The 27,327-nt window shown below is 38.2% G+C and overlaps 1 protein-coding gene and 1 long non-coding RNA gene across 15 annotated transcripts in view; one reads left to right on the forward strand and one right to left on the reverse strand.

The window, feature by feature from the left end:
- The window catches only part of HDAC9 (histone deacetylase 9), a 290,614-nt gene extending 285,410 nt beyond the window's left edge, over positions 1-5,204 (forward strand). For all 14 annotated transcript variants that reach the window (XM_084510992.1, XM_084510989.1, XM_084510991.1 and 11 more), the window contains one exon: positions 2,618-5,204. In XM_084510992.1, coding sequence (XP_084367118.1) covers positions 2,618-2,938 — 321 coding nt within the window. In that variant the 3' untranslated portion in view covers positions 2,939-5,204. The remainder of the gene's footprint in view (positions 1-2,617) is intronic.
- Positions 1-27,327, reverse strand: part of LOC311432530 — a 37,268-nt gene that overhangs the window by 1,452 nt on the left and 8,489 nt on the right. The window contains exons 4-5 of the long non-coding RNA XR_014690118.1: positions 11,373-11,656; positions 719-983 (exon numbers count right to left, since the gene is read on the reverse strand). This is a non-coding gene — a long non-coding RNA (uncharacterized lncRNA). The remainder of the gene's footprint in view (positions 1-718; positions 984-11,372; positions 11,657-27,327) is intronic.

Below are 27,327 nucleotides of genomic sequence, written 5' to 3' on the forward strand. Positions count from 1 at the left end.
CATTAACAACTGTGAAAGCATGGTGGTGATATGGCTTAGCAGACTGAGCAGCAGGAGCGTTTCTTCAGGTTTTGCCCCTAACGCGGTCCACCCATTTTGTCAGGCTCAGTCATGTGAGAGGACATGATTCCAGTGCTTCCTTACCTATGGCTTAGTTTCATTCTCAATTCTGCCATCAAGTCACAATGTAAAGGATGTTTTTAATAAGACTTTGCATGAAAGATGACAATATTTATGTACTTTGTAAATTTTATTGTAAAAAAAAAAAAAAAAAAGAGGGAAAAAAAAAAAAGACAATTCCACCAAGTTTTAGAAGATTTGTTTAGCTCCTCCTGTCACCATAGCCTGGAGCAAATCTCCTCCTGACTTCCATGGTGTGGGAGTGGGTGCTAAGACAGGCACACTGCAAATTGAAATACATGCAAATACTACACGATTCTTCACAGTTCCCTTATATGTGCTTGTATCTCCCTGCTGATTGCATGCAAAAAGCATTTGCAGCGTTCCACATATAGATTATATACTGCAGGTCATCATGTGTTACATCAGAAAGCTCAGCAGCACTGAAGATCTGTGCCATGCAGCAGCATGAAGAAGAGCCTGACATTAAAGTGAAAAAATAAAAAATAAAAGGAGAGCAGTAATGAGCTAAATATGTCTTAACTTCACTGTCAACATGTAGTCCTTTTCTGTTGGCTTTCCATCCAGAATAACCCACCTGATGTCAAGTAACTGGCACATGGGATGCTTTACAGATGGATCAGCACTAGTGACTCTCCTGGCTGTATGTGATTATCTGTCGCACAGATGTTTCAGCTTGTACTTGCTTACTGGCCAGTCAGCCTTCTCTTTTTCTTTTTGCTTGAGGAATGGACAGGGATCACATGCAGATGTTTAAGTAAGCAATGGAGTAGTATACCCAATCTGAATATATGCAGTGAGCTTCAGTGCCTTCCTGGTTGGTGTCATCCCCTGGCAAACAACTGGAAAAGATTTATGGGTTTCATCTGATAAATTGTCAAGATTCTTCTTAATAAAATGAGAAAATTTGCATTAGTTGCAGTAATGAAAACTCCTCAGCTCAGAGCATGCCACCTGCAGCATGAAGGATACATGTGTTGTGATTTTGCCGTTTCCAGAGCAATGAAAAGGGATTTTTGTTTGTTTCTTTTTAGTAAACCATTATGTTCCCATTACCCCCACCCCACCCAAAAAAATAAAAATGAAGGTTTGCTGTGATTACAGCCTGTAGACTTCCACTGTGGATTTTTTTTTTCTCCATTGATGTGAGGTGTATGTGTCAGAGCATCACTGGGACAGCAAAAACAAATCGTTCAGATATCATCGCTACCTTTGTGTGAGTTTCTTGAGTCCAGCTGTAGCTTCTCGATCATAGTTCACATGACAATGCTGCCCTTCCCTGGGGTGGCATTTTTCTATATGCATAAGTGAGCAGAATGAAAGAACTAGACCAGAGTCAATTTTAACAAAATATCTGTACTGAAGCCATACAGTTACTCAGCATATAAACCCAGCAAAAACTCAGTTTGAAAGACTTGATATCTGTGGAAGGGGCAGACAGATGGGAGAAGGGAGGAAGGTAAAGTGTTTTGTTCTTCTAAGTATATTTGGCCTTGGTGATACAAATCAGTATTTGCTTAAAATCAAGTGGGCCAGCTGAATAAATGATAATTACTCATTTGGTCATGTAGATACTTACTTATCTGTCTGATTTATGCCTCTTCCAACAAGGCTTCTTTATTATTAATTATTATTATTTATTTATTATTATTTCCAGTTTGGCTTTTGGATTACATTTGGATTTTTTTTTTTGGAATATATTTGTGACATCTTAAACAAGAAAGCATAAAGAATAAACTATATTTGGTTATGACACTCAGGCATCTGACATTTCAGTAAAGCTTTACAGTAGCAGTTAATGGTGTAAAAACAGTATTGCCTGGGTAGCTGTGTTATATCGTCACTGCTGAAACAAGGACACCCGTACCATACATGACAAAAGCTGCAGTCCTTCCAGTCAGGGACAGGCATCCTTGTTGTCTCCCTGTGCCACAGGAGAGGTGACTGACACCGTCTGTTTGTCACTGCTCCTCTGTGGATCTTCATGCAGCAAATGATAGAGAAGCCTCTGTGAGCATTCCCTAATTTGCTTGTAGCAAAATATTAACCAAGATACTAATTTTCTTCTCTCTTAAAGAGTTCCTTTATTACTTTATGTTGGGAAAAATTAACTGTAATGTGTATTTATATCAATTTACCCATTTTTTTTTTCAGAAAGAGTATGAAGGGAGACTAATTGCTTTTGATTACCAGCTGCAACAATGCAACAGACATGTAGTAATGTTTTAATTAGTCCGCCTTATTTTTAATTAGCATTACCGTATAGCACTTGTTACATAAATGATATTTTCAACTGCAGAATAACAAGTGACCTTTCACTTAGGAAAGTTGGTTCTTTTTTTCACCTGTAAATTAATGTTTTAGTGATGCATCTTTGTTGCAGAAGCTGTAATTTTGTTGGTGCAAATCAGGTGATTCCCAGTGTTTGGCATTGGTAAAAACAGTCAGTAACCATTCCCCCTCCTTCTCTTTCCAGATGCTCTCTAAGTCCATTGAGCAGCTCAAGCAGCCTGGCAGTCACCTGGAGGAAGCTGAAGAAGAGCTTCATGGAGACCACTCGATGCAGGAGGAGCGAGCTGCCGCTAGCGGTGCCAGCATTAGGGCTGAGAGCAGCAGTGCTGGTGTGGATGACAGAATAGGACAGCAGGTTGGGGCTGTGAAGGTCAAAGAGGAGCCACCGGACAGTGATGAGGATATTCAGACCCAGCAAATGGAATCTGGGGAGCAAGCTGCTTTTATGCAACAGGTAATAGGCAAAGATTTAGCTCCAGGATTTGTAATTAAGGTTATTATCTGAACATCATGTGCATTTTTTTAGCCATTGATAAGCGATTGTGTTTTGATTCACTGATCTAGCAAATCCTGATTTACCATTCAAAGAATTTAACAAAGGAAGAGGTGTTGTATGCACATTTAAAGACATAGTGGAGCTCATCCTTATGGCCACTAATGGAGAAAATACCTGTTGCAGTCAATTGCTCTACATAACTGCATAATAGACGATAGAATTTGTATTAACCCAGGATTACATTACTCTTAGTGCAAGAGAACTTGTTATCACCTAGCTTGTTGAGATCAGCTACTGCTGGAATTATTTTCCAGACCTGATTGATGAAACATTCTTCTCTGATTTTGAATCCTCTGACTTTTGCTTTCAGCTATCTGTATATAATGTATCATAATGTAGTCTTGAACACTGTTAACAATAGGGTATTTTTTCCCCCAGTGGACAGGTACTGACTGCTATATAAGTGGTCCCAGGCTGGAGTACAAATTGTAAGTTAGAGAAGTGCACAAGAAGGATGTAAAGATGCCAGGCAAGGCACTGTTTAAATATTGCATTGTTTTCAGTTTTTGCACTGCCTAATTTTTCATTTTGTTGTATTTGATGATACTGTCTGCAGAGACATTCTTAAATGAAGCAGATGCAAATACTGTCAAGAAGGAAAACACAGCATTAGGTTTCAATCAGATACTATGGTATTGCAGGAAAAGCACAGAACTGTTATCATTATTGTCTGATATCCAATCACTTGTTTATTTTTTTAATAAAGACTAATCATACAATATGGCATTAACTTTATTATTAGGTCTTACGGACAAATCCTAAAATAAGGTCAGTGTAAAAATGCCAACTCAGCAGGAGGAAACTTCAAATTATCTGACAGTATTTTACAAACGCTGAAGAGCAAAGCACATTTGTGCAGTCTGTGCTTTCAGAGAGCTGGTGTCCCTTTTGTTGCTATAAAATCAGACAGAGCAGTGCTGGATGCAATGGCAGGCACTGTTTATTTAAGTCAAGACTTTGTCAGGTCCCTGCTGTTCTCCTGCAGAAAAGTGATTCTGAGAGGGGGAGCAGGAAATGCCTTATGGAAACAGGAAGCCCAAGTGATTCATGTGCTGAGGAATGTAAGGCAGGGGGAAACAGGGTAGTGTTCTCTCTGTTTTTAAAGGCGCTCTATGAATTGATTTATTGTCAAAGAAAATAACAAAGCGAGTAGGGAAATTGTTAAGGAAGCTTTCCAGTGAAACATTTCCTTCATATTCCCTTTTGATATGTTTACCTTGTTTTATAGGTTTACTTTTGTTAAGCTAGTTAAAGATTCATTGTATTAAGATCCCCTTTAATATGGATAATCCCAAACTGACCTGGAATCCTTGTCAGTTTTTTTTCTATTAAAAATATTTATATTTCTAAAGCTAAGGTATTTTAAGGTGCAGTATCCTGTTTCAAAAGAGATAGCTGTTTTGCCAAATGTAGAAATTGTTCTGAAATGTTATTAGCATGTGTTGTTTACATTATGCTCTAATACTATTAAATCTCTTACAAAATGTTGCAACTTATAAAGATACATTATCCTTTTTCCTAGAAGATCTCCAAACAAATGACTAAATAGCTGCTATATAATGAAAGGCCTCCCAAACCATAAAGATCATTTTAGATAGGAATGATATATTAATTAATTGACAAAATATAGGTTATTTTTATTTGTGCTTTATATTTGAACATAAATCTTCCACCGTCTTGGATGAAAAAATCACATTCACATTCAAAAAGTGAACTATATAAAAATGAAATTTTATGTTTTTCCCATTCCATATAGTTTTAATTTTATTTGAAACCTAACTTCAGCTTCATCAAAAGGGATAGTGCATCTTTTAAAATACATTTTATTTGGGGAGAAACTTGCAATGAGAAGATTTTTGTACAATATCATTTCAAAAACATGTATTCACAAAGGACAGAAGATATTTTTATAATGTCATTCAGGTGAGAAACCACAATACATTAGTGGGCTTTAATTTCAGAATCTTTCAAATTTGGATAAAATTGAAATAGAGAAACTACCTGGAACCAGTGAAAAGGAAAACTGGGTTTAAAAAAAACAGAGATTTCTAATTGATAATTGTCTCTAACATTTTAAATCTACTGTATTTATTATAATTTACACCCTTAGAGGTGATCTCTTGTTTTGTGTTGTAAATATATTCTGTTTGTATGTTCCCTTTTTTTGCCTTCTGATATAAGTCTCTTCCTTTCTCAAATAAAGTTTTTTTTAAAAGATCCCCTTTCAGATATCTGACTTTGTGTAAAGTTGATAACTTAGTTGTGCTTTTGCTTTGTATAACCAAATATGTTTGCTACACATTGTTGAAACAATTGAAGCTTTCAGGAGCAAGGTTTTTATTACACTATTCTTACAATGATTACACAAAGTCTTCCTTTTAGTCTCTTGTTTTATCGTACATCGGCCATTATAAATTCTAGTGAATGTGGAAATAGTATCGATGCATGCTCATTTTCCCATCATGGCATTTGTCTTGAACATGTGATCATATGTAGTATCATATTGAAAAGGGAAAGTCCAGTTTATTTGCCCCTAATTATCCAAAATCTGGACAAACTGAAATAATTTCTATGACCATAAAAATGTTGAAACCGAGTTTATAATCACCTTTTTGAGACTCCTCAAGACCATTGCAAAACTAGAATCCATCTGTAAATAGAGTGGGGAAAAAGGGAATCCACAAACTTGATGACTTTCAAGCAATTGTGGGAGAAAGTGAAGTCCTACAGCAGAGAAACAGCTAATCACTTCCTTAAAGACATTAAATGCTTTACTGCTTGGTGACATTTCCTGAACTTTACTTCAGATCTGCCGAGAAAAACATTTTGTACTACGTAACTATCTCTGTTGCTAAAGTACATGAATATTACTAGTATGGAAAATCATTGCCTTCAAACTTCTTCAACTGTTCATTTAAATAGGAAAAGCTTTTAGCTGCTTTGATTCTGGTAGAATTTTAACTAAAATGTAATGTTTTCAGGAACCTAAGGATGTGAGAATAAATATTTTCATAATTCAAATGTAATTATTTAAGTGATCCAACAGCAAAGTAATGTTTTATCAGTAATACATTAAAAAACTGGTAAGAAAATAAAGTTTCAGCTTAAGAAATCTTAAGTAGCATTAACAGAATAACAATATACTGCTTGCCCTGTCAATTATTATGTATTTTGAATCTTGTGCCTGCAAGTAGATCTTGCTTTTGACAGTGATTTTACCGAGATGCCATTTGTTTAAATACTCGTCAAAATTAGAAGAGCAGTCTTAAATGCTTTCAGTTGACAGCATTCCTGGTTTGGAGGCTACACCTACATTTTTTTCTAAATTATTTGTTTACCACACATCAAAGCACCCATAATGTAAAAAACAATCAAAATGTAATATAATCCTAAGGCCTTTTTTTTTTTTTTTTCCCAGGATAATGTGCATCTCTTTTATTTTTATTTTTTTGAACAGTAGCTGCTTAGTCTGTCCTGTTGTCCACAAAAATAAAGCCAGTTTGTAGATGCCAGTTTAGACATAATTACTACCAAACAAGGGAAAATGCTTCATAATATTTATAAACTCAGTAAAAACATGGTTTACTGGATGTTAGCCTTTTTCATCTTCTGATGTTAACAAAAGAGGATTAAAAGTTGAATGCCTCTGCAAAACAGGAGGACTCCAGACACTACCACTACTCCTCCTCTCTATTCAGCAATTCATTCATGCACCATCTTCATTCCATCTTTGTTATCATCAAGATCACTAAGACTTCTGTATATTATTTAAGCTAACTATACCCTGTTTTTGTCTTCACTGGCATTCTGAGGTATTATCTATAAACATTAGTTCCAAGCACCAATCTAAAAATGTTTACTTATTTCTCCCCCTTATGAATACTTCACAATTTGAAACCAAAATTAGCTAAGGCAATTTCCTTCTTGTATTCTGTCCCACTAGCAGAATGTCCTACTTATCCACTTAAGAGATGTTTGTTTGCTTTTCAATTATTTGTTTAGTTTCTGATTTCCTTATGCAGTTCCCATCATCTGGGTGGTAGCAGTGCTTCTGTACCTGGTTTCTCAACAGAAGAATATAGTGTAAAACATTATATACTAAATTACTGTTCAGGCAAACAAAAGGCAAGTATCATAATTTTATCTTCTGCATTGCTCTAGTGGAATCCTGTTGATTTTTTTTGTGGCATTTTATAACTGCAACTGATAGACTCCGTGCTTTGCATTTAGTAGATTTTGCACTTTGCATTTTTTTCCCTCTTTTAACTCAGCCTACTTTAGAATTAGAATAAAAAGGAAGGAAAAAAAAAAAGAAAACAAACAAACAAACAACAACAACAAAAAAGCAAACACCATCCCAAAACACATAGACAGTTGCAAGGTGGAATGGGGGATGCTCTGGGCTTCCCAGCCATGCTCACTCATTCTGCTGCACAAGCAGAGCTGGGAAGGGGTATCTTCTACATGCGTCCTGCTTTCTGGTCCGCTGGACTCAGATGTCATGCTCCTGTTGCTTAACTGGCCCCATACCTCATATAGCCCATATGGGCTGACTTTGGCTTTACATGCTGGTAGCAAATGGCTACATGTAGGCACACACAACTATTAGAGACCCCAAGGGTTGGTTCAGCAGCAGCTGAAAGTTAAAGGGTACTAGCTCACTAACTTGAAATCATACTTCAGCGGTGCCTAGTTCTCTGACGTGACTACACGGGGCCCTTAATAACTACAATTGCTTTGACAGACCAGATACTTACTTGTAACCAATTCAGTGCCTTAATTAGCTGATTAAATGAGATGGTTTGAATCTAGCTTGGCACCTTTGTGGCTTTGGTTTTACTTTTCCATAGTTGCTGTGAAGTAACTCTGTTGACTCTAACAGTACATAGCCCTGAATCATAAGGGAAGTTGGCTGCACACTTGGTTCTTACATGTTGATGGCAAGTTGCAGCATTTTTGACCTTGATAAGTGCTGTGAAGACCCAGAAGGGAAATGAGAAATGGAAATGTAACTTTTGAATAACGTCAGACTTCTAAAGAGACCTTCCACCTTCTCTGCTCCCTTCTACCCTCCCTAAATGATTTTGTAACCACAAGTCATTCTGATCTGTACTAGCTTAATTCATTTTTTTTCTTTTCCTTAGGCTACCTTAGTCATCTCCTGCAACTGTCCATCCAGTAAGAGAAACACTAGCCTTGTACCGTAATATCCTTCCTCAGTTCTGTGAGTGCACAGGCCCAGTACAACCCCCAAATAACACAAGCTAGCATTATGATTACTTGATTCATACCTGAGCCTTGACTATCCCAGAGAACTAGGGAGGTTGGAGGGAGGGAACTGTGGTGTTGGATTTGCTTTGTGAAATTTTTTCATTCATTTACATGAAGCCTTTGAATATTTAGCCAGCTTTGTGTCTTCTTTGCTCTTAAGGGTCTGTCCACAAAGTTTTTAACTGTTCATTATCAAATGCTACAGGAAGAATAATTCATTATTTTTAATGCCAATTCTATATGAAAAGGCATAATAATAAGAATTTCTACAAGTAATTTGCCTCTCCCAGTTGAATGTGAAAATGATTTTTTTTTTTCCAGGAAGTATCAAATCTACTTAATGCCAAGGAGATGATTGCTATTTTTGTTTGTCTTGGCTATTGTACACTGCAGTTACAGAAGACAATAAGACTTATTTTATCGCATAACTAAATTGAGAACTGAGATGTCTGAACAACCATATGGAAAATGTTTTATCAGTATATTACAAATTAGCAAAGTTTTTCATTTTAATGATAGCAGCTCAGAATAATGTCGATAGTGCTTATATTTTTTGATCCAAAATTATGCATGCTTCTTTTCCTTCTTCAGATGCTTACGTATAGTACTTTGGTACTGCTGGTACTGCCCACTTCTGTCAGTGAAAGCAGCACATAAGGAGACTGCTGGGGCAACACCACACAAAATTACTTAACTGGGGGTACATAAGTAGCGTGAATCAAAAGCCTGTTAAGTGCAGATCCCAATAATTATCACTTCACATTTTGACAGTCAGATGATATTACTTTCATACCAATGGGCAATTTATCATTTCCTGTATCAGACAGCATGTTTTTTTATTATTATTATTATTCTCATTGAAGAGGATTATGTGTTCTTGGAAAGCTACTTCTTTAAATGCTTTGTGTTTGGAAGAGCTCTGTTTTGACCTCCAAATGTTTTTCTCTCTCCCTGACAGACAGGCGCATGCACACACACAAGTTTTCATTTTTTCCTTCCCTTAAAATATGACAGTAAATACATGCACTCCTCAGCACACTGCTGACTAAGTCTTAATAAAGATCTGTTGGTTAACACCCTGGAAGAGCAGCTCAGCCTGAATGCCTTGGAGACATAGGTGCTCTAATGCAGAAGGCAGTTCATAATCTGTCTCCTCTCATGGCCTGGCCTGTGACCTTTAGATCTCCAGGAAGCCGAGGAGGTCTTTCTGCTCAGACGGCCTGCATTTCCTCAGCAAAGAAGCTTGTGAAAATTACAGCTACAAGAGTGCAGCAATGGTGAGGGTTTAGCAAGGTACTGCTCAGCTAAAGCATTTGTATTGGTCTCCAATGCTTTAATCTTTTCCTTTTACACCCATTGAGAAGGGTGCTGGGATACTTTTAGGTGGCAGTTTGCAGATTTTAAAGCTGATTTCTGTTACTGAGCGAAGCCAGAAGTAGCACTAGGCAGAAATGTTGTTGGAAAATGCTCTTTCCTATGAACAGAAGAATAGCTATAGAGAACAGCTGTTCCTAAGCTTGCTTTCCTAGATCTTCCTCTACTGAAAATACAAGCTTAAAAGTCACCACACACAGAGAACTCATTCACTCAGCCACCTGACTGCACACGGGAACAGGTGGTCATCAGGGTTCCCTCAGTTCTCTCTTGTTCTGTCCATTTTGACACCTCGCCTTAGGGCATTGTAGGTGCCAACAGCACATCCTTTGACATCTTCCTTTCTTTTCTTTATAGAATGTTTTTGTTCTCCATTTACCTGCATTTGTGCAGGTCTTTTATCATAGTTTTGCATTAGCTTCTGTAAGTTTTAGTTTTATGAAGCTACTGATTTTATGCAGAGGACTTCAAATGAGTCTTTGGTAGTGTTTCTGACAGAAAAACAAATTGCAGCACTGAATACAGGTGCTATCACCACAGGTTCAGCCCAGGGATATCTTACTTGAATAGTTCTGCCATGGCTGCTTCTGTAAAAAGTAGGGCTTGTCATGGATTCTGCAGACCTTGGTCAAAATGCATGCAGCATTAACCTTTGCGATACTGTGAACTCAACTGGTCGGTTATAGAAAGGGATCAGTGTTTGCTTCCCCTTGCTGTCATGGCCACACAACGCATTTAGTGTCATTGCGAGAGGCTGAATATTAACTTATAGACAGATAGTCAAAAATTGGTAGGTACATTAACAGAGAAGGAAGATTTTTCTAAGCTCTTTACATCTTACCAGGATCAGCTCTACTGTCTCTACATACTCTGACAGCATGATTGATAGCTTCAGCTCAGAGTTAAGGAAGTCACAAGAAAGAACACTTAATGCTTGACACACAGCAAGCTCTTATTCATGTACTGATAGTTCCCCCCCTCCCATCCCCCAAGGTCACTGTTACAGGGCTGCACCATCACTGGTGAGACACTACCTGCCCAGTTGCTGCCACGGGAAACAGCCGCTGTGCTCGGTCCCTGCCTTTAGCAGGTGGGAAGCTGTGCTAGAGGAGGTCCTTGGGGTTTATAACAGGTCTTGGGAATGAGGAATAGGGTGGATAATTTGAGAGACCAGGGCAGAGGAAAAACAGCAACAACAAAAAACCCACACAGCTGTCCAAATTCTTTGGTCTGAACAATTCACTGAGGACAAAACTAAGTCAGTTTTGTTAACACTGGCAGGAGCTGCTGGACCACATTTTCACTTGGCTTCATAGGTCTAAGTACACAATGGCATTACAAGGACAAAGAAATACTACTAACTTCACTCCATGGATTAAGTTCTCTCTGTGCCACTGAAACAGTTGTGGAGGGCCATAGGGAAAGTGGCTTCTCCCAGCACTTGGCTGAACAGGTAGTGTTGAGGAAGCACCAGAGCCTGAAAATCAGAGCTGCTTTCCAAGAACACATTTTGCAGGACAAGAACAGGTGCAAACAAAGCTACCCCTCTGTTACTCTCCTTCAGTAAATTACTCCTCACCACAGCCTTCCCCAGCCCCTTCTCCCACCCATAGCCCAAGGGCAGACCTGCAGGCATCCTCAGGTGCATCAGACCCTTTGCAGACCTCTTTGAATTTGCCTTCTTAAGGCCACAGGGGTCTAGCAAAAATGAGATTATCTCCAGAAAGGCCACAATTACCTTCAGTAACTGCTGCTTCACAGATGTGCTGGGGTCTCTTGTGGAGGGACCTGACTTCTGTGGCAGGGAAGGGACAGTGGCAGGAGGCCATGTCCAGCCACAGAGCAGGAAAGCAGGCAGATGATAAGGCATCTTCCTTGTTCTGGCACTTCCATGGGAAGCAATGGTGGGGAGAGGATGAGGACAGGAAGAAGAGACAATAAAACATCCAACAGCAGCTTTCAAAGTTAGGCTTAAGAGCCCTCCTCATCTCAGAGAACAGGTCCATCTCTTCCTGGCCAGATCTTTTCCAGATCAAATAAATGAGATTAGTTAGTAAAGAAAGCATTCACAGGTGTATAAGAACAAAAGTTCCAATTCCTAATTGTTCATACCTATTACAACTTGAATCAATAACTTTCAATAATTTGAGAAATACTGTAGTAAGTAAAGATTGAGTCAAGAGCATCAGTTTTCTATCATCATTGTTATCCTACCTTTTAAACATAAGTTTACATTTATTTTTCCAGATCAAAGTCTGTATTTTAATTTCATTGAATTATTATCAATTATTAAACCTAGCACTCCAATTCAGTTCTGAACCTAGTATCAGAAACTGACTGCTTATCTGAGCATTCTTGGTTAAGGAAATGCATAAAGTGTAGATGGAATACCTAAAAATATTATGAAATTATCCAATACATACTGGACTAGAAAGCATTTTTTTTTTTCTTTAAAATTTAATTTAAAGGACAGCTTTTTTGTGTGCTGAAATGGTTTTCCCAAAATTCTTAATTCTCTTCATGTCAAGAGTATTATGCAGTCTACAGAATTTATCATTTACAATAAATGTTCCTGTGTGTCACCTCCCAAAAATCTCAAGAACTGGACATTTAATCAGTGACATCACTGTTTAAAAGTTCCTTCTAAAATGATTTGCAACCTTGTTCTTATTGTGCAAAATAATAAAAATAACAATTATTTAATTTGGCACCATCAACCACTGAAAGATGAATTGAAAAGAGATTAGTAAATGTTCTAGGTGATCTTAACAGGTCAACTACAAGTAAATTGAGCGATGACACTTGATGCCACTGACTGGCAACTCTGACTGTATTATGGCATGGATAAACATGCTGTCTTTCCTAAAAACTGCCCATGAAAACAAAATAATTTGAGATCATGTTGCTGTGGAAAACAACTTAAAAAAAACCTTTTTTAATACACATTTGGAGGGCCTGATTATTGCAAAAGCCTGAGAGAAATGTGTTAGAACCTCACGTTGTAAGGTACCCGAGATGTTTCTCTTAACTTTACTTGGAGATTCTTTCTTTTTCCCTTGAATCAGAGCACCAGCACTACCCGCCGGTGTGAAGCCAGCAATGCTTCCTGGATGTTCACATGCTCAGAGCATTTTGAGCTGTGCCTTTAAAAATAAATAAATAAGGAATGAACTTGTTCGACATTTCAAGCCAATGACCAAAGCCAGGGAGACAGTTGAATATGCTACTATATTCCCTTTAACTTTATTTTTGTGGGCATCACACATTTTTAAGATGGTTATACATTTCCCTGAACCAATGTAATATAAAAGATTTACTGTTACAGTTTGTGTGTGGCCAGGCAATGGCATATGGAAAACATGTTTCCTGCTATTTAATTTAATTACTCTAATCACGTGCCAGCCCCGGGCATGTCATTCTGGACCTCTGAGGCTCTTTGTCTGTCAAAGAGATGGACAATATCTTGGCTTTGTTTAGTTGCTCTGCAGGCTGCAGATAAAACCACTGAAATACTGACTGTTTGTTTAACCAAAACTTTGCATTTTAACCATTTGGCTTTGATTTTTTGTTTTACAAGAAAAGATGACATTTTGGCCTCAGTGAGCTGAAAAGGAAATATTAGGGATATGACGAAGAACTGTCACTTTTAGGCCTTAATAGATGAAAAAGAATACTCTAGCCTTCTGGTCAGAAATCAGCTTTGTTAGCAGAAACTTAAGACATGCATTGCTGTTATTTTAGAGTTGCCTGTTAGCAAGGGCAGCTGGAAAAGTCCTGTTTATAATTGCTCCATTTTAACATGTTTCATTCAACTATTTCAGTAGATGTTTAGTTTCTTTAATTTTAATAGATGAAACTGTAATGGATGAAACTCTCATTAAGATTTCATAGCAAGTAATCATGCTAATAACATTGCATCCAGGTCCAAGTTGGCTTTTATGTTAACACCCTACAGTGATTTTTATATACGAAGTAGCTGTAAATTAGAACTTTAAGTCTTTTGACATTAAAAATTAAAAGCAGAGAATACTTTGTTCATATTAGAAACCCCAAATCTGGAGAGAAGAGAGAAATTAATCACACACTTAGCTTTAAGTATGTGTTTAACACTACCATTTCTGTCAGCTGTAAGCACGTGCTCAAGTCCATGTTTTCCTGCACCCAGCAGTGATACTAAGGACTACTGTAGTCTACATGATTTCTAACAATCGTGTTGTAAGAAGAAACAATAAGAAGCAGCTTTGAAATGAAGCTAGTTCCATCTTATAAAGCTTTTCTATGCATAAATAGAGTTGTTTATTCTTCTGTTTCTGAAGACTGAACTAACTTCAGTTACTGTAAGTTTCAACATAAACGTACTTATCTTTATATATGGTAATGTACTGGTGCCCTGCCAGAGTAGCTCTCAACCTATATTGCATGGAAGAGGTTAGACAGAAGGTCTGTCAAATTGTCTCAGTAGGTCTGCACCATCAGAGGAGAACATTGTAAGGGATGGGATAGGATGCAATAAAAAAAAAAAAAAAAGAAAAAGCGTACATTTGAAAAGAATGGGACAGAACTGATATATTTCTGATATTTCTGTGTATGATTTCCACTTGGCTTTACTTTTTCCTTGTTTCCTGGCTGAATCATTGAGACAGAAATAATTTCCTTTAAGTTACACAGTATAGCAACGCATGAATTAAACTTTTGTTACTATATACAGAATTACAGCTCCTGTCCCATTTAGCTTTGAGCTAACCACTAGATGACACTACTTCCCACTTACTGAACAGGTGTGAGCATATGCTCCAATCTTCCCATATAACAGTTCATATATATTTTTGTTTCTCACTCGAAGAATATAAAAAACAACTAAAAAAACGTTATACAGGAATTGCCTTCACCACTATATATTTTGATGGATCTTGTATTTTGTATATGTCTTTAGCAGTGTGTACGCATGTCTTTGCATGATCTATAGAAAACATGGATTGTAGCTCACCTTTAGGGTGTTGTAATTTATCAAGTTGGTGATAGCTCTACTTAAAAAAAAAAAATGAAGAAAAAGAAAAAAGAAAAAAAAAGAAGAAGAAGAAACTGAAGAAGAACTTAATAGGTTGGAGTTTTGCGAAGAACATTCCCCCTTCCTCCCCTCCCTGCCTGCCACCCCCAGTGCCTTGAAAAGAAAAAAGTGCTAAGATACTACAAGGCATCTGTAGTGTGATCCTGTAAAGACTGGGCATAGAGAAAAAAATAGAAGAGTCAGGTGTACTAAAGTCCAAAAATGAAAAACTGTGAGGAGAAATAGACACAGAAGCACTGTCATGCATATCCATAAGGCTGCTGCAGTTTTTAAGTTAGGAACGATGAACATTCCATAAGGGTGTGTGGAAAGAGTCCCACATTTCTAAAAGTGGGACTCTAAAAATCACAGAATCACAGTTCCTCCAAATCACAGAATCACAGAATGGATGAGGTTGGAATTATGCTAAATGTAACATAATGCAGAAGGGCATTAGGATATGCAAGTGGAGTGATAGCACTTTCCAATTAACTTTCATTTTTGCCTATGTCAGCAAAATGCCTATGCCTATCCTGCTCTATTAAGATTTGTCTTGAAGATTTATAATACATTTGCTCGTGTGCTCTAACTATATATACATACAACCTGTGATATACTTAATTTAAGGAGTATTGTATACGGCCATAGTAAAAAGTCTTTAAAATCTGCCTGTTCTCTAGTAGTGTGATAAGGTACTATCCATACTCAAAGCAAATTAAGAATTATCTTTTAGTTTAGTAATCTATATTGGAAAAAAACAAACAAACCCACTTCATCATTATGCAGTTGTTTAAAACCAGATCCCCAGTGACTGTGGCACTATTGGTTCATTCTCTTTCACATTAGCCAAGTACTTCCATATTCATGTTGAAGGGAACCTGCAAGCAAGGAGGGTAAGCCTCCTTGTCCAACAGGATGTGCTGCTCTGTTTAAATGTCACATCCTATTGCAACCTTTTATTTTAGCATAATTTCTTCTATTTTAATTCCAAGCACTGCTACTAAGGTCTGGTAAAGTCATGTAATGTGAAGTCAACACAATGCTAACATAGCTCTAGAGCAAGAAGCAAGGTACTTCTGTTAATAAACTATTTTTGTTATATCAAGTTGGCCATGAGATACAAACTCAATTGCTGATTTGTAAGACTTTAAGAAATTATATTTCCTTAATTATGTCAGTTTATTTGTATGTATGTCACAGTTCAGTTAACACTTCCTGTAGTTCTGTTGGATATTTAGGAATTATATTTACAGATAAAATCTGTCCCATTCAAAACTAAATTCTAGGTTACAAGAGTGCAAGTCCATAGTCCCTATAAAAGAACAGTGATACTCCATAGACATAGAACCATATTTGAAAAATTATCATTTATCAGCAAAAAGAAACATGTTTATATATTTGCAACCAACAACTTCACTAGATCCATGTAAGAACAGAGATTTTCTCAGCACTTTAAGGGTGTCCAAGTCCCCAGGAACAAAAACGTTTGGAATCAAGACCACCTAAATTGCAACCATAAGCAATGCAATCAAAATCAAAGATATAGTTTTATCCTGTGCATGTGTTATTTGGACAGGTTAATTTATTGGGGATTGTGGATCTGAGGAGAATCCACCTAATTTTAAACATAAAATAAGAGAAAGGCTGGAAAATAACACTTTAGCCAGAGGTTTTGCTTCCTTATTAAAATGCTGTCTTGTATTTAATCTAAACAAGTGCAATTACTTTTCAGACTTGGATTTCCTCTACAAATTTTGTGCTCTTATATTTCATTTTAGATGGGAGTTTTATGCAAATTTCTTCTGTTTCACTGATTTCCTGCAGTTTCTTAAATTTGTCAGTAAACACCCTTGAGCCTCCCTCCAAAGACTGTTTAGGAAAGGAACAAGCTCTCTTCTTTTTGTGGCTAAGCATGGGCTCCAGGAAGGTTAGCTGGAGCATTCAAAATCAGGCAAGACAAGAAATATCTTGCAAAACAAGCAGCATATCTTCAGACCTGAGTCCATGACACACTGTGCTAAAAATATCCTGTTGGTTCATAAACTACCTGTGCAGGGCAAATTCCCTTCTCAGTCTCATTGTAGAAGCACACCATGTGAGGTTATACATTGCTTTTGAATGGAAAGGGGTGGGGGGGGGGGGGAGGGCTAAATCACTTTTAAAGTCCTCTGACATAAGGACTTCAATGTTATATGATGTTATATCATTCAGAGCTAGCCTCTTCTCTGGGCTGTGAACCTTAGGAAGAAAGGAGCTTGGTTAAACCTGTTACACTTATGGATGAGAAATTATGACCTAATGGCATTTCACACTCGCTCTGTAGCATTCCTAGTTAACTGGATCAGAGATGGCAGCAGGAGAAAAAATAAATAAAAAAAAATCTTTCCCCAAGAAACTTGAAAGGCAGCAAAACTGCCTCAACGGACAAAGCACCTGAGCAATCAAATGGATCTGAACCAAGTTCAGAAGGTGGAAAGTAACATATGCAGCTTTGTACAGCCCTGGAGGTAAAGCCAGAGGTTTTGTTTACCCGGAGGTAAACAAATACTTCAAACTCTTCTTTCCTCTCTTACTCCCATGCATTACTGAGGCAGCATTAGCAAGAATTTAGGAGTGGGACAAAAGGTGACAGAGAACAACCAACCAGCCAGCATCCAGACTTCAGGTCTGCCTAGGACACATATGTGCCTTTTGACAGTTGCCATGAAAGCTCTCTGCATATACTCCAAAATCACTCTGTTTGGATTAGCATTTTAAGTGCCTTCTTAAAACTTCTGCTTGTGTGCTAAACTAGAATATGTATTAGAATAATCTACCATATTACAGACTATGCTAAATTCCATTAAACCAGTTAGGTTTAAACCATGTCCTATAACAATTCAATCTGATTTTGATAGATACAAATTTGCTCTTGCATTTTCAAACCTACATTTTAGCTAAGGCAGTAATGGGGAGTTTCTTCCTCACATTGAATCACGTGCAGTGATAGTTCCTGCAAATGTCCTGTAAGACATGTTTCTGAGCTCACAAGGAATGCAAGAGACCACACAGGCAAAAGGAAAACATACTAAAAGACAAACAAAACAAAATGAAAAGAGTCTAACAGAAAACTTAAAGCCAAACAAATAGGAAACACGACCAGCAGATACAAAAAAAAAAAAAAAAAAAAAAAAAGGCTTCAAGCTTACTAGAAGGAAGGACTTGAATTGTGAAAAATGAAAGATAGACCTATATGAAACTAACCTAGTGAAATGTTTTACACCTACATACAACACAATGCCTTTCTAGCAGCTGATCATTTTACTAAAATTGTTGTAATAGCTAGTTTTACACGCCTGAGGTAGCAAGTAGTGTCCAAGACAAAAGATTTATGGTTTGCTCTGGATATAACGGTATGAGAGGAGCTGCTGCCAAATGGGCCTGTGATTTGAATAGGGCGCCTTTGGTTTGGTAGGTGGTATATTTGTTCTGTGGCTGGGGTTCACTAGAAGTTGTTTGATGCACTGGCCAATGATAACTGTCTTGGGAGAGGGAGAAACCCAAATCCTCCAATTTTCAAGGAGAGAACAGAATGAAGATGGCAACATGAAGTAGATCAATTCATGGGGCACTTTGTGGTTTATCACTTTAAAAAAGATTTATTGACCCCACATCTTGGTAATTTTTAGTATTAAATTGAACTCTTTTGAAGACGAGACAGTAGTTTTGGAACAGAGCCTTAGAAATAACACTGCTGGTTTGGCTCTGCTTCCCATATTGTTGCTTAGCTTTAAAACTTTTCAGCGGGACTTCACTCCAGTCTGGTGACCAGCGTGAATCACCGTGGAGTAGATTAACACAGTGTTTTCCCAAGTGTCTAATCTCGCCTTGGGATCAGAATACAAACATGAGCAAAGCATCCTTAAGATCCAAGGAGTCCTAAGAGCAAGGCTGCAATTCAGCTCCACCAGCCTTTGTGTTTCCTCAGGCTCCTCGGCATCACTTCGAATTTCTAGAATTCTTTGAAAGTCCTGCTCTGACTGAAAGCTTTTCCTTTGCACACTGAGCACAGCTCTTGGCTTGCCTGCGACAATGGTGTTATATGTGTAGCACGTTATCCTAAAGACCCCTCTTGCTGGATGAACTCTTCCTTTCAAGCTTGCTTTTTATTGCTAGAAGGCAAGTTTTGGAGGCGCTGTGTCTGCATTCCTTCTCTTGTGCTTGATGATTTTTCTGCTATTTTAACACTCCTGAAATCAGGGAAGAGATTCTGAACCAGCACTTCTGAACCAGCTTCAGAGGGAATGGCTGAGAGATGCTGAAAGTTTGCTAATCTGCTTGCATACTGCTACAAGGAGGAGATGGGCATAGTGGAATCCAGATTAGGCTTTCATTAAATTGTTAACAAGCAAGTTCCTGGATTTGGCATTTTGACATCAAGAGATTGTTCAATGCCATTCAAAAGTATTCTGTGGCCTGTGCGTGAGGATAAAGAAATATCAAGAAATATCAAATGCATTAGGAAATGTGGCAATAGGCAGGTCCAAGTCACTGATGTCAAAAGGAACTTGCACAAGAAGGGACAACAAGTAAGATCAGTAGAAACAGTAGAGCATGCATAGAAATAAAGAAGGACCAGACAGTCATTAGGTATGCTTCAACCCAGTTCATGTCATTGGCTGCTACGATCTATATGAATATCTCTGCTGTCATTTTAACCTTAAAGTAAAAGCACTGATGTGCTTAGGCATCTATTCTGACAATGCCTACTTACCTGTATGTATGTGGGTGTCTTCCTTAAAGATCAATATAAGTAAAATGCAAGTGTGTTCTCTGATATCTAATGAAAACTGTTGTGTGTTTACTTACGTATGCACGAACAACAACAATAAAGAGGAGCTCATGTGCGAGAGGAGCCCGTATAACTAAAGATGGAAAAAGCAGGCCCACAGACAGCCCCCTCATGAGGGGCAAGATGTTTCAGTTCAGGATTATTACATGCTTTTTCTATATTAAAGGATGATAGGCTTGTTCAAGTGGAAAGCAACAACTACATTTGTATGTGAAATTCCTAGCTTGCTGTAATAAAAGATTGAAATGAATGTTCCTTAAAACAAATCATATAGGAAATTTCCAACCATATTTTGAATGTATTACAAATTAAAAGGAACACACACTTATGTATGTCATTCTACCACCTTTTCTTGTGTTACAGTTAGGTCAGAATTAAAAAAATAATAAATAAATGAATAATAAAATACAGGGACTGTAGTAAGCACCATAATATAAAATTATATGTTGATTTTTCCATGGGCTATTAATATCTTGTTACTGTGAGACTGTACTGGTTGGTGGTTTCTGGCTTAGTGATGTTTGGCTTGTAGGTAAAGGAAAAAAAGAAAAAAATATATCAAGACCTCCTCCAACAGGAATACTGACCTCCAAATGCTATTTTATGTAACTTATTTTTGGTTATTTCCACATTTTTACTGTTAATAGAAGCTGGAAATAGCATTCTATCGTCTTAGCCTGTACACATTTTTGTGCATGCTCAAAAAATACATGCAGAAATGCTCTTTATCTTACTTACAAGTTTCAGTAGTATCAAGATCAAGACTCTCTTAACTTCTGGATCCTGGGTGGAATTCCAAGGGACATTCCAGTGGGTAATATAGTAGAAGATGTAAAATTGCCAGTAAGGGGGAGAGAAGAATTTTCTGCAGCAATCAGTCACAGGAGAGGGTGGGAAAAGCAGTGTAGGAGCAGTGCCTGATATATTCTCTGAGGGCAGTGCCTTTTAGACACTCCTAAACCCACTGAGTCATAATCCACTGATTTTCTTCTCCCTCTCTTTCAAAAATAATTCTGCTCCTAAATATCTAATAACAAGCTGTCAAAGAAGTTCCATTTTTAACGCAAACCTGAACTTCCCTTTGCTTGTGAAATGATTCAGAATTAGGAGACTGAAACGTTACCATGTAGCTTGTAAAGGTTAGTGGTATTTAGTTATTGATATAAAAACCTCGGTGAGGGACTGCACTGGTAGGGGGCTGCTAATCGAATACAGAACCTTTCGCCTTTGGGTCACTGGATCAAATCTGTCTCTTGTGAATAATGCCCAAAGCTAGCTACAATTCAAGTTTTCAGTGCCCTGTATAAATGAAATATGCAGAAATTAGAGATTGAAAAGACCTGTTGCAGTTCACAGCCTGTCCCCCTCACAGGGCAGAATCATTCTCTCTAGAGCATTTCCTGATTATGGCTATTACCAGTTCCTAGTAGGTCCACATTGCAAGGCAAAGCAGCTGGTATTAATTGATATCCAAGTTAAACTGGGTCCCTGCCCTGGCACTGGAGGGCTAGGAGGGGTCTGCAGGCACTTCACTGCTGCCTGCATCCACAGGCGGCACTGAGCTGCCTGGGGTCCGGGAGCAGGCCAAAGTCCCAGCTTCTTCCCACCCTGTGCAAAATACCTTATAATACAGGGGGATTACTGAGTCTCATTTTCACTGCCTCACTTATCCCGCTTTAAAAGTCCTACCAGTGTCCTTTCCATAACCAAACAGCTGCAGGTCATAGTTCTAAATTGTAGGTCTGATGGATTAGTTCAGGTAGCTAAAGGAAAGGCCAGATATTAGTTAAGACATTGATATGGACTAAAATTTTCCCAAAGTTTGGAAGAGATCAGTACAGAAAGGCATGCTTGGGGCTTCTTTTTGATTTAAATTAAAAGGTTTGAACACTATTATCCTTTACAACTTCCATTTGCAAATAATTAACTATGTTGCAGGATACATGTTATTAAGTGCTAGGAACTGCATACTGACAATATTAATGTTACTCATGTAAAGTATTTAATGACACTCCACAATATGCTAATAGCAATGGCCAGTTTCAAAATAATATAAATATGTCATAACTTAAACCATTTTTAAGTCTCTAGACAAAAGCCCAAGTGGGTCTACTTTAACTCACCCGCCTTCGAGTGCCTGAAGGTGCAAGTTACAACACAGACAGTGTGGACTCTAAGTGGGATTTCCTCAACACTCCTAATTTTGGCCACATGTGCCTATCCCACAGCCTTTAAAATCCAACATTTCCTGCTAAAGATGCTGGAAATACAAATGCAGCCTTGAAATCAGAGTATTTTTAGAAAGAACACTGAGCGCTGCTTGCTCCCTCAGCTCACCAAAGCCTGCAAGCCAGAGGAGGGTGGTGTGGTGGTGCTGCCCTGCACACAGCTACTTAGTGCCCGGCAGGTGCTGCTGGGGCTTGCTGTCACCTCCCATGTCATCCTGCATGGTCTCCATCGGGGACTCACAAGTACCCCATAAAGTGCAAGTCGTAGCAGTGTTGGCAGTGTAGCCAACTGCTGCTGCCTTACTGGAGTCAATTCATTTCTGCGATTCACAGTGCCAAAGCTTCAGCTGCTGAAAAATTCAAGTGATCATAAAGGAAGATCCTTTGGGTTCCAGAAATTTTACAATCAGGAGGTTTAAGAAAAGTAGCAAAGATTTTAAAACAAAAGAGCACCAAACAGGAAAAAAGTTGTCCAAAACATCACAGTGAATTTGCAAAGGGGACACTCCACACTTTTTTCCAAGAAAAAGACAAGAAAAAAAAGCAAAATAAAACAAAATACCCTGTGTTGTGAAATGTCTTTTTAAACACAGATTTAGAGAATGAAATTGAGGATTATAAACTAGTAGCCAACAAAAGCAAGAAAGGTTGGAATGTTGGTAACCATTTGCAAAGACAGGATCCAAGCAAAACATCTTGAATTGCTAGTACTGTAATAAATTACAGTTTTCACTTTTGTATTCTGCGAGTGAAAACAGCACTAAGTCAAGCCTGAGAGAAGGAGAGTAAAGGATGACCTTTCTAATCCACCCGCACCCAGTACAAGTAGAGGAGCTCCAACATGGAGCAGTGAATACTGAACATGAAAATAAGAATAAGAACAATGCCCATCACTGCGTGAAGGAACGGATTCTGCTCCCATTAAATGGGGTTCCTGTGTTGCTGAAGAGTTAATTGTCAGGTAGCAATAGATGAAAGGCAAACCAGACTCTGGGATGGTCTGCTATGGTAGCTGTTATCTCATTTTCTTCCATGGATTAATTTTCCCCTCTTTAACTTTAATTAGATAAAAGTCCAGGGGTGGGAGGTGGCCCTGGAGTGCTTAGAGGGCAAGAAGTGGTCAAGAGCTGGTTTCTCTCAAACTTTGATTAGCCTATTTGATAAGTGATACTAAGCACCCCAATTGGTTAATGAATGAGGGGTTCCCGTGAGGTAAGTGGCTGGGAAATTTAGCCTCCCCCACAAGAACAGCAAATATGTAAACTCTTGTCCTTCAGTTAGGTGTCTACTGTGGTTAGGACTAAGGGTGATTTATGTGCTATCTGGGTCCTGGAGTGTATCTACATTGATTGACTCCCTTGATCTTGACATCAGTCACTTGGACCTTCAGAGAAAGGGGGAACATAGGAGATAATGAAAGCTACATTAAAGAAGACCTTACCATTTATGTAAACGTTATTCTGTCTTCAAAGGCAGAACTATCTTTCAACAGAAAGGAGACTTATTTCCTACTTGAAAATATTAGAGAGAAAAGGATGCAATATTTAATATTGCATAATATATAATATAGACCCCCTAGCTTTAGTGCCAGTCTCTACCTTTGTTTTTTCTTTCTTTCTTTTTTTTTTTTTTTTTTTTTTTGACTACTCTGCATTATAGTTGCAAGCTGTACTGCATACAGCTTGAAAGTAGTAGTGCAGACACCCTAATGTCTTGTGCAAGGAGACATCACAGTCTCCCAATGGGTATAATCAGAAAATACAATGGGGGAAAAAAAAACCAAAAAGGTGAAAAAGAGAAAATTGAGAGTTTAGAGTAGACGTGTAGAGAAAACATTTGAAAAGTTCACACATTACTATTAAATGTGGGGCTTTCATACATACAAGTCCATGGCAGTATAAACCAGAACATTCAAATAAATCTAAAATGAACCTCACAAGTGATCCCCCAATGAATACCACCTACACAATAAGATTTCCCTGGCTGGCTGCCAGGCTCTCCTTCACCCTGAGAGCATGGGGCAGATGTGGGGCATGCTGGGACTGGGAAGGACCCATCAGTGTCCCCACCCTGCTCCACAGGTGAGCCACCAGGCCAAGTGCAGTATGAACATCAATTAAAGCAGCATTTTTGAAAATGCTGAGCAGACAGGTAATTTGTGGAAGGCTGAAAATATGCACAAACTCACCTGTGTAAGCATCCCTAATTCTGCTACAGATAATCTTCCCTAAGAGAGATGCCTACAAAGTCATAAGAACATCAGACAAAACAGAGGAAGAATGGTTGTTCTCCAAATCCTGCAATACTAGATCTGGGGAGCTTTTGCTGAAATTACAAGGACAGAAGTTTAAAGCAGACAAGAATTTTTCTTTGCACCATGAGTAGTGAACTCGTGGAATTTGTTGCCACAGGAGATTGTGGAGCTGCCAGCAGTTCAAAACAGTAGAAGACAAATACATGGACAATAGGATCATAGATAGTAAAGGGAAAAGGCAGGGATGTGTCTCTGACATCTACAGAACAAAAATTCAAGATGCTAGGAGAGTATGGGGGGAATGAATTGCAGCCAATTCAAGCTCATGCACTTGAATTAAATAGCATCCCCTGTTGCCATAGTCTGAGACAGCATTCAGCTCAATGGGCCGGTCTGATCTAAAAATCTGATTTGGCTGTATCTAGTGCTTCAGTCATAGCCAAACTTATATTCTTCTATTAAATTTATGTATTTTTTTTTTCTGTCTAGCTTCAGGGTAAAGCTTATTTTTGTTTTCTTTTTCGTAAGCTATGAATTAGTCTCCTCAAGACAAGCTGTCAACAAAACAAGTCCTTTTCTTTCTTAGCTATATCTTCCAAAAAGTTTAAAATCTGCCTACACTACTATTCCTGAGAATTTTAAGCTGTCTTAGGATTAAAAGTGTTAATTTACAAATTACAAGGTAGAGAATTTATAGTCTGGAATCATCTTATTAAATATGTCAAAAATTAGGACAGGTATGTAAAACTGAGTAATCAAAGTAAAATGAAAAATCTGTGGCAAATCTTTTTATTAACTCTTATGTTTCATGTGTGAGGAGACACATGAAGAAATTCTTAGTTGCCAAGTCCTACATGGCATGTTTGGTAACTAGCAATCATAACATTTGTACTCCTAAATGGAATATGATCCTCTGTCTGGGAGAAGTGGGCATTAACATGTAACCTGCAGAGCTGGGACATTCCAGTGACACTGAACAATTTCTTTGTATTGAAAAGATTAGAAAGAATATGCATAGCAAGGAGATAAAGTTTTCTTGCTCTTCATCTCACACTGAAGAGCTTTCCGATTCTGAACACAGAAACACAGAATTTCATCATTTCAGGAAAAAAAAAAAAAAGTTTTATTTTAGCAGCAGTATGGGAGCACTGAACTGTACCTATGCTAATCAAAAGTGCCCAAAATGAAGTGACATTCATATATCTGGTCAGAGCAAGGTAGTAGGCAGTACAGATTGTTTCCTGGACAATATTTATGGACAGATAATATCTACAAAGTGGTATCTGTAACACTATGCTAGTTCTGCTATGTTCCTTGTCCTTTTTTCTGCACCACTTAAACAAACAAGCTTACATGTGTGAAACCCCCCACCTAAAAATGACCTAAAAAAAATAGCCAACATATCTAATAACTGAAGAACAACCACAATGACATGAAAAAAAACTATCCAAGGAGCTATTCTTGAGATGTCTCCCCTGTGTGTTAGGGGGGTTTAGCTGTACTTGACTTTGAGGTTTAGGTTCTCATACTTCCCCTCTCTTAAATAAACAGTAGTTTCTGGCAAATCAAAGAAAACCACACCTGACCTTACATTTATACCTGTGATTTCTTTAGGTCTGCAATGTTATCCTGAGAGAATAGAGACCCTTTAGCAGAATTCCTTGATGGATTTATTGCCTTCTTCTTACAGAAATAAACAAACATGACTCCTATACCAGAGCAGCTGAGCTATGAGACCAGTTCTGTGCTGACAATCAGCCGCTAGATAAGAGTATGAACTCTTCACTTGGTAATCAAAAATCCACAGCCATATTGCCATTCCTGAATTACAGTCCCCAAAACTCCTAATTGCTCAGTACAGGGCAGGCAAAGCCCTGTCACCAGCCATCAGAACATCCACTGGGCAAACGGCCCAGCTAAGCAAACAGTTTGGTCTAACATACACACAAGCTGACAGCGTTAGATGAGAATCACACATGTGCATAAAATGTGCTCTAGAAGAAAATGTCTAAAGAAAACTGCATTCATGCTTTGTCAAGGTTTAGCATATACTCAAGGTGATAAATCATCCATTTCTCCTCTCTCCCTCCCCCAGCTGCACAGTGACTAAATACCTTTATCAACCAAGTCTTTTAAGTTAAATCAACCTTTTAAAAATTCCTCTTTCTTAATGCTCTAACATGCATGGGTTCACAAAATTAAATTACAATATTTTTTATCTGTTTGGGATCAGAACTGTTTCTTCCTCCTTGTGTTTACTTTCCTTCAGTAGCTGACATCAAAATGTTTTCTGGAATGCTGGGACTAAATAAGTTATGCTTAACTCAATATCTAATACAAATAGCCCTGGGGAAGCTCCAGCAACACAATCATAAAAGCTACAGTTTCTTTTAATAGCTTGCCACACTTTGCTGATATAGTATTTCTCTAATCACCAATCTTTACGTGCCTTCCTGACCTTGGAGCTCTCTGTCCAAATGACTTTGTGGTATCAAAGGCTCGTGTCATTGGAAGAGTGAATGGCTTTCATTTTTCTCCCTGAAACTTCCGGTTCCTGGCATCTGCAAAGAATTATTCCAAGCAGTGTTTTACTGCCTCGCGGCCAGTGCCCTGTAGTGGCCTGCCTGATGGAAGTGACTTTTTGCCAAAAGGTGACCGTGGTCAGTGGTGGGCGGGTGCCACCACTGGTGCGCAGTCAGCCCTGCTTTCTCAGCAGATTCTGCCCGGCCATTGGGCTACCACAAGCATCATTACTCTGCAGCAACTAATTACCGTGTTTTTTGAAAGACAACACATAAAGAGGGCATACACTGTTTTATAGCAAATACAGCAGTAAACAGAAACCCTCCAAAATAAGCACAGGTTCAGAAGCCTTAATATTACAACAAAAGTGAAGTCCAAAGTTTAGAAGCTTTTAATCAAGTAAAGGGTCCCTCCCTCTCATTGCAGGGAGACCTACAGAATCACTCAATAGAACCTAACTCTGTATAAATGTCTAAAAAGTCACAGTTGTGCTGCTCTGACCATTTCTAGGCCGTGACAGTCAGTGGCTGGATTCAAATTCTGTTACTAAGCCTGTGTGATTTGTCTCTGTTAAAGCTGGATTCTCCGTATAGCCCCACCACCCAAACCCCCATTCCATTTAATTTTTTGCTCTGGTTTCTTGTATCTCCCCTCCTTTTTATTTTTTAAATAAATATGAAATGCAATTGGACCTATACAGGTAGTTAAAATGCTAGAATAAACTAAATGAAACTCATAGCTTTTGGGGGGAAGGAATGGCCTTTAATATTCTTTTAATATTATTCTTAATATTATTTTAATATTCTCTCC

The sequence above is a fragment of the Aythya ferina genome (assembly GCF_964211825.1).
Source record: "Aythya ferina genome assembly, chromosome: 2".
NCBI lineage: Eukaryota > Metazoa > Chordata > Aves > Anseriformes > Anatidae > Aythya > Aythya ferina.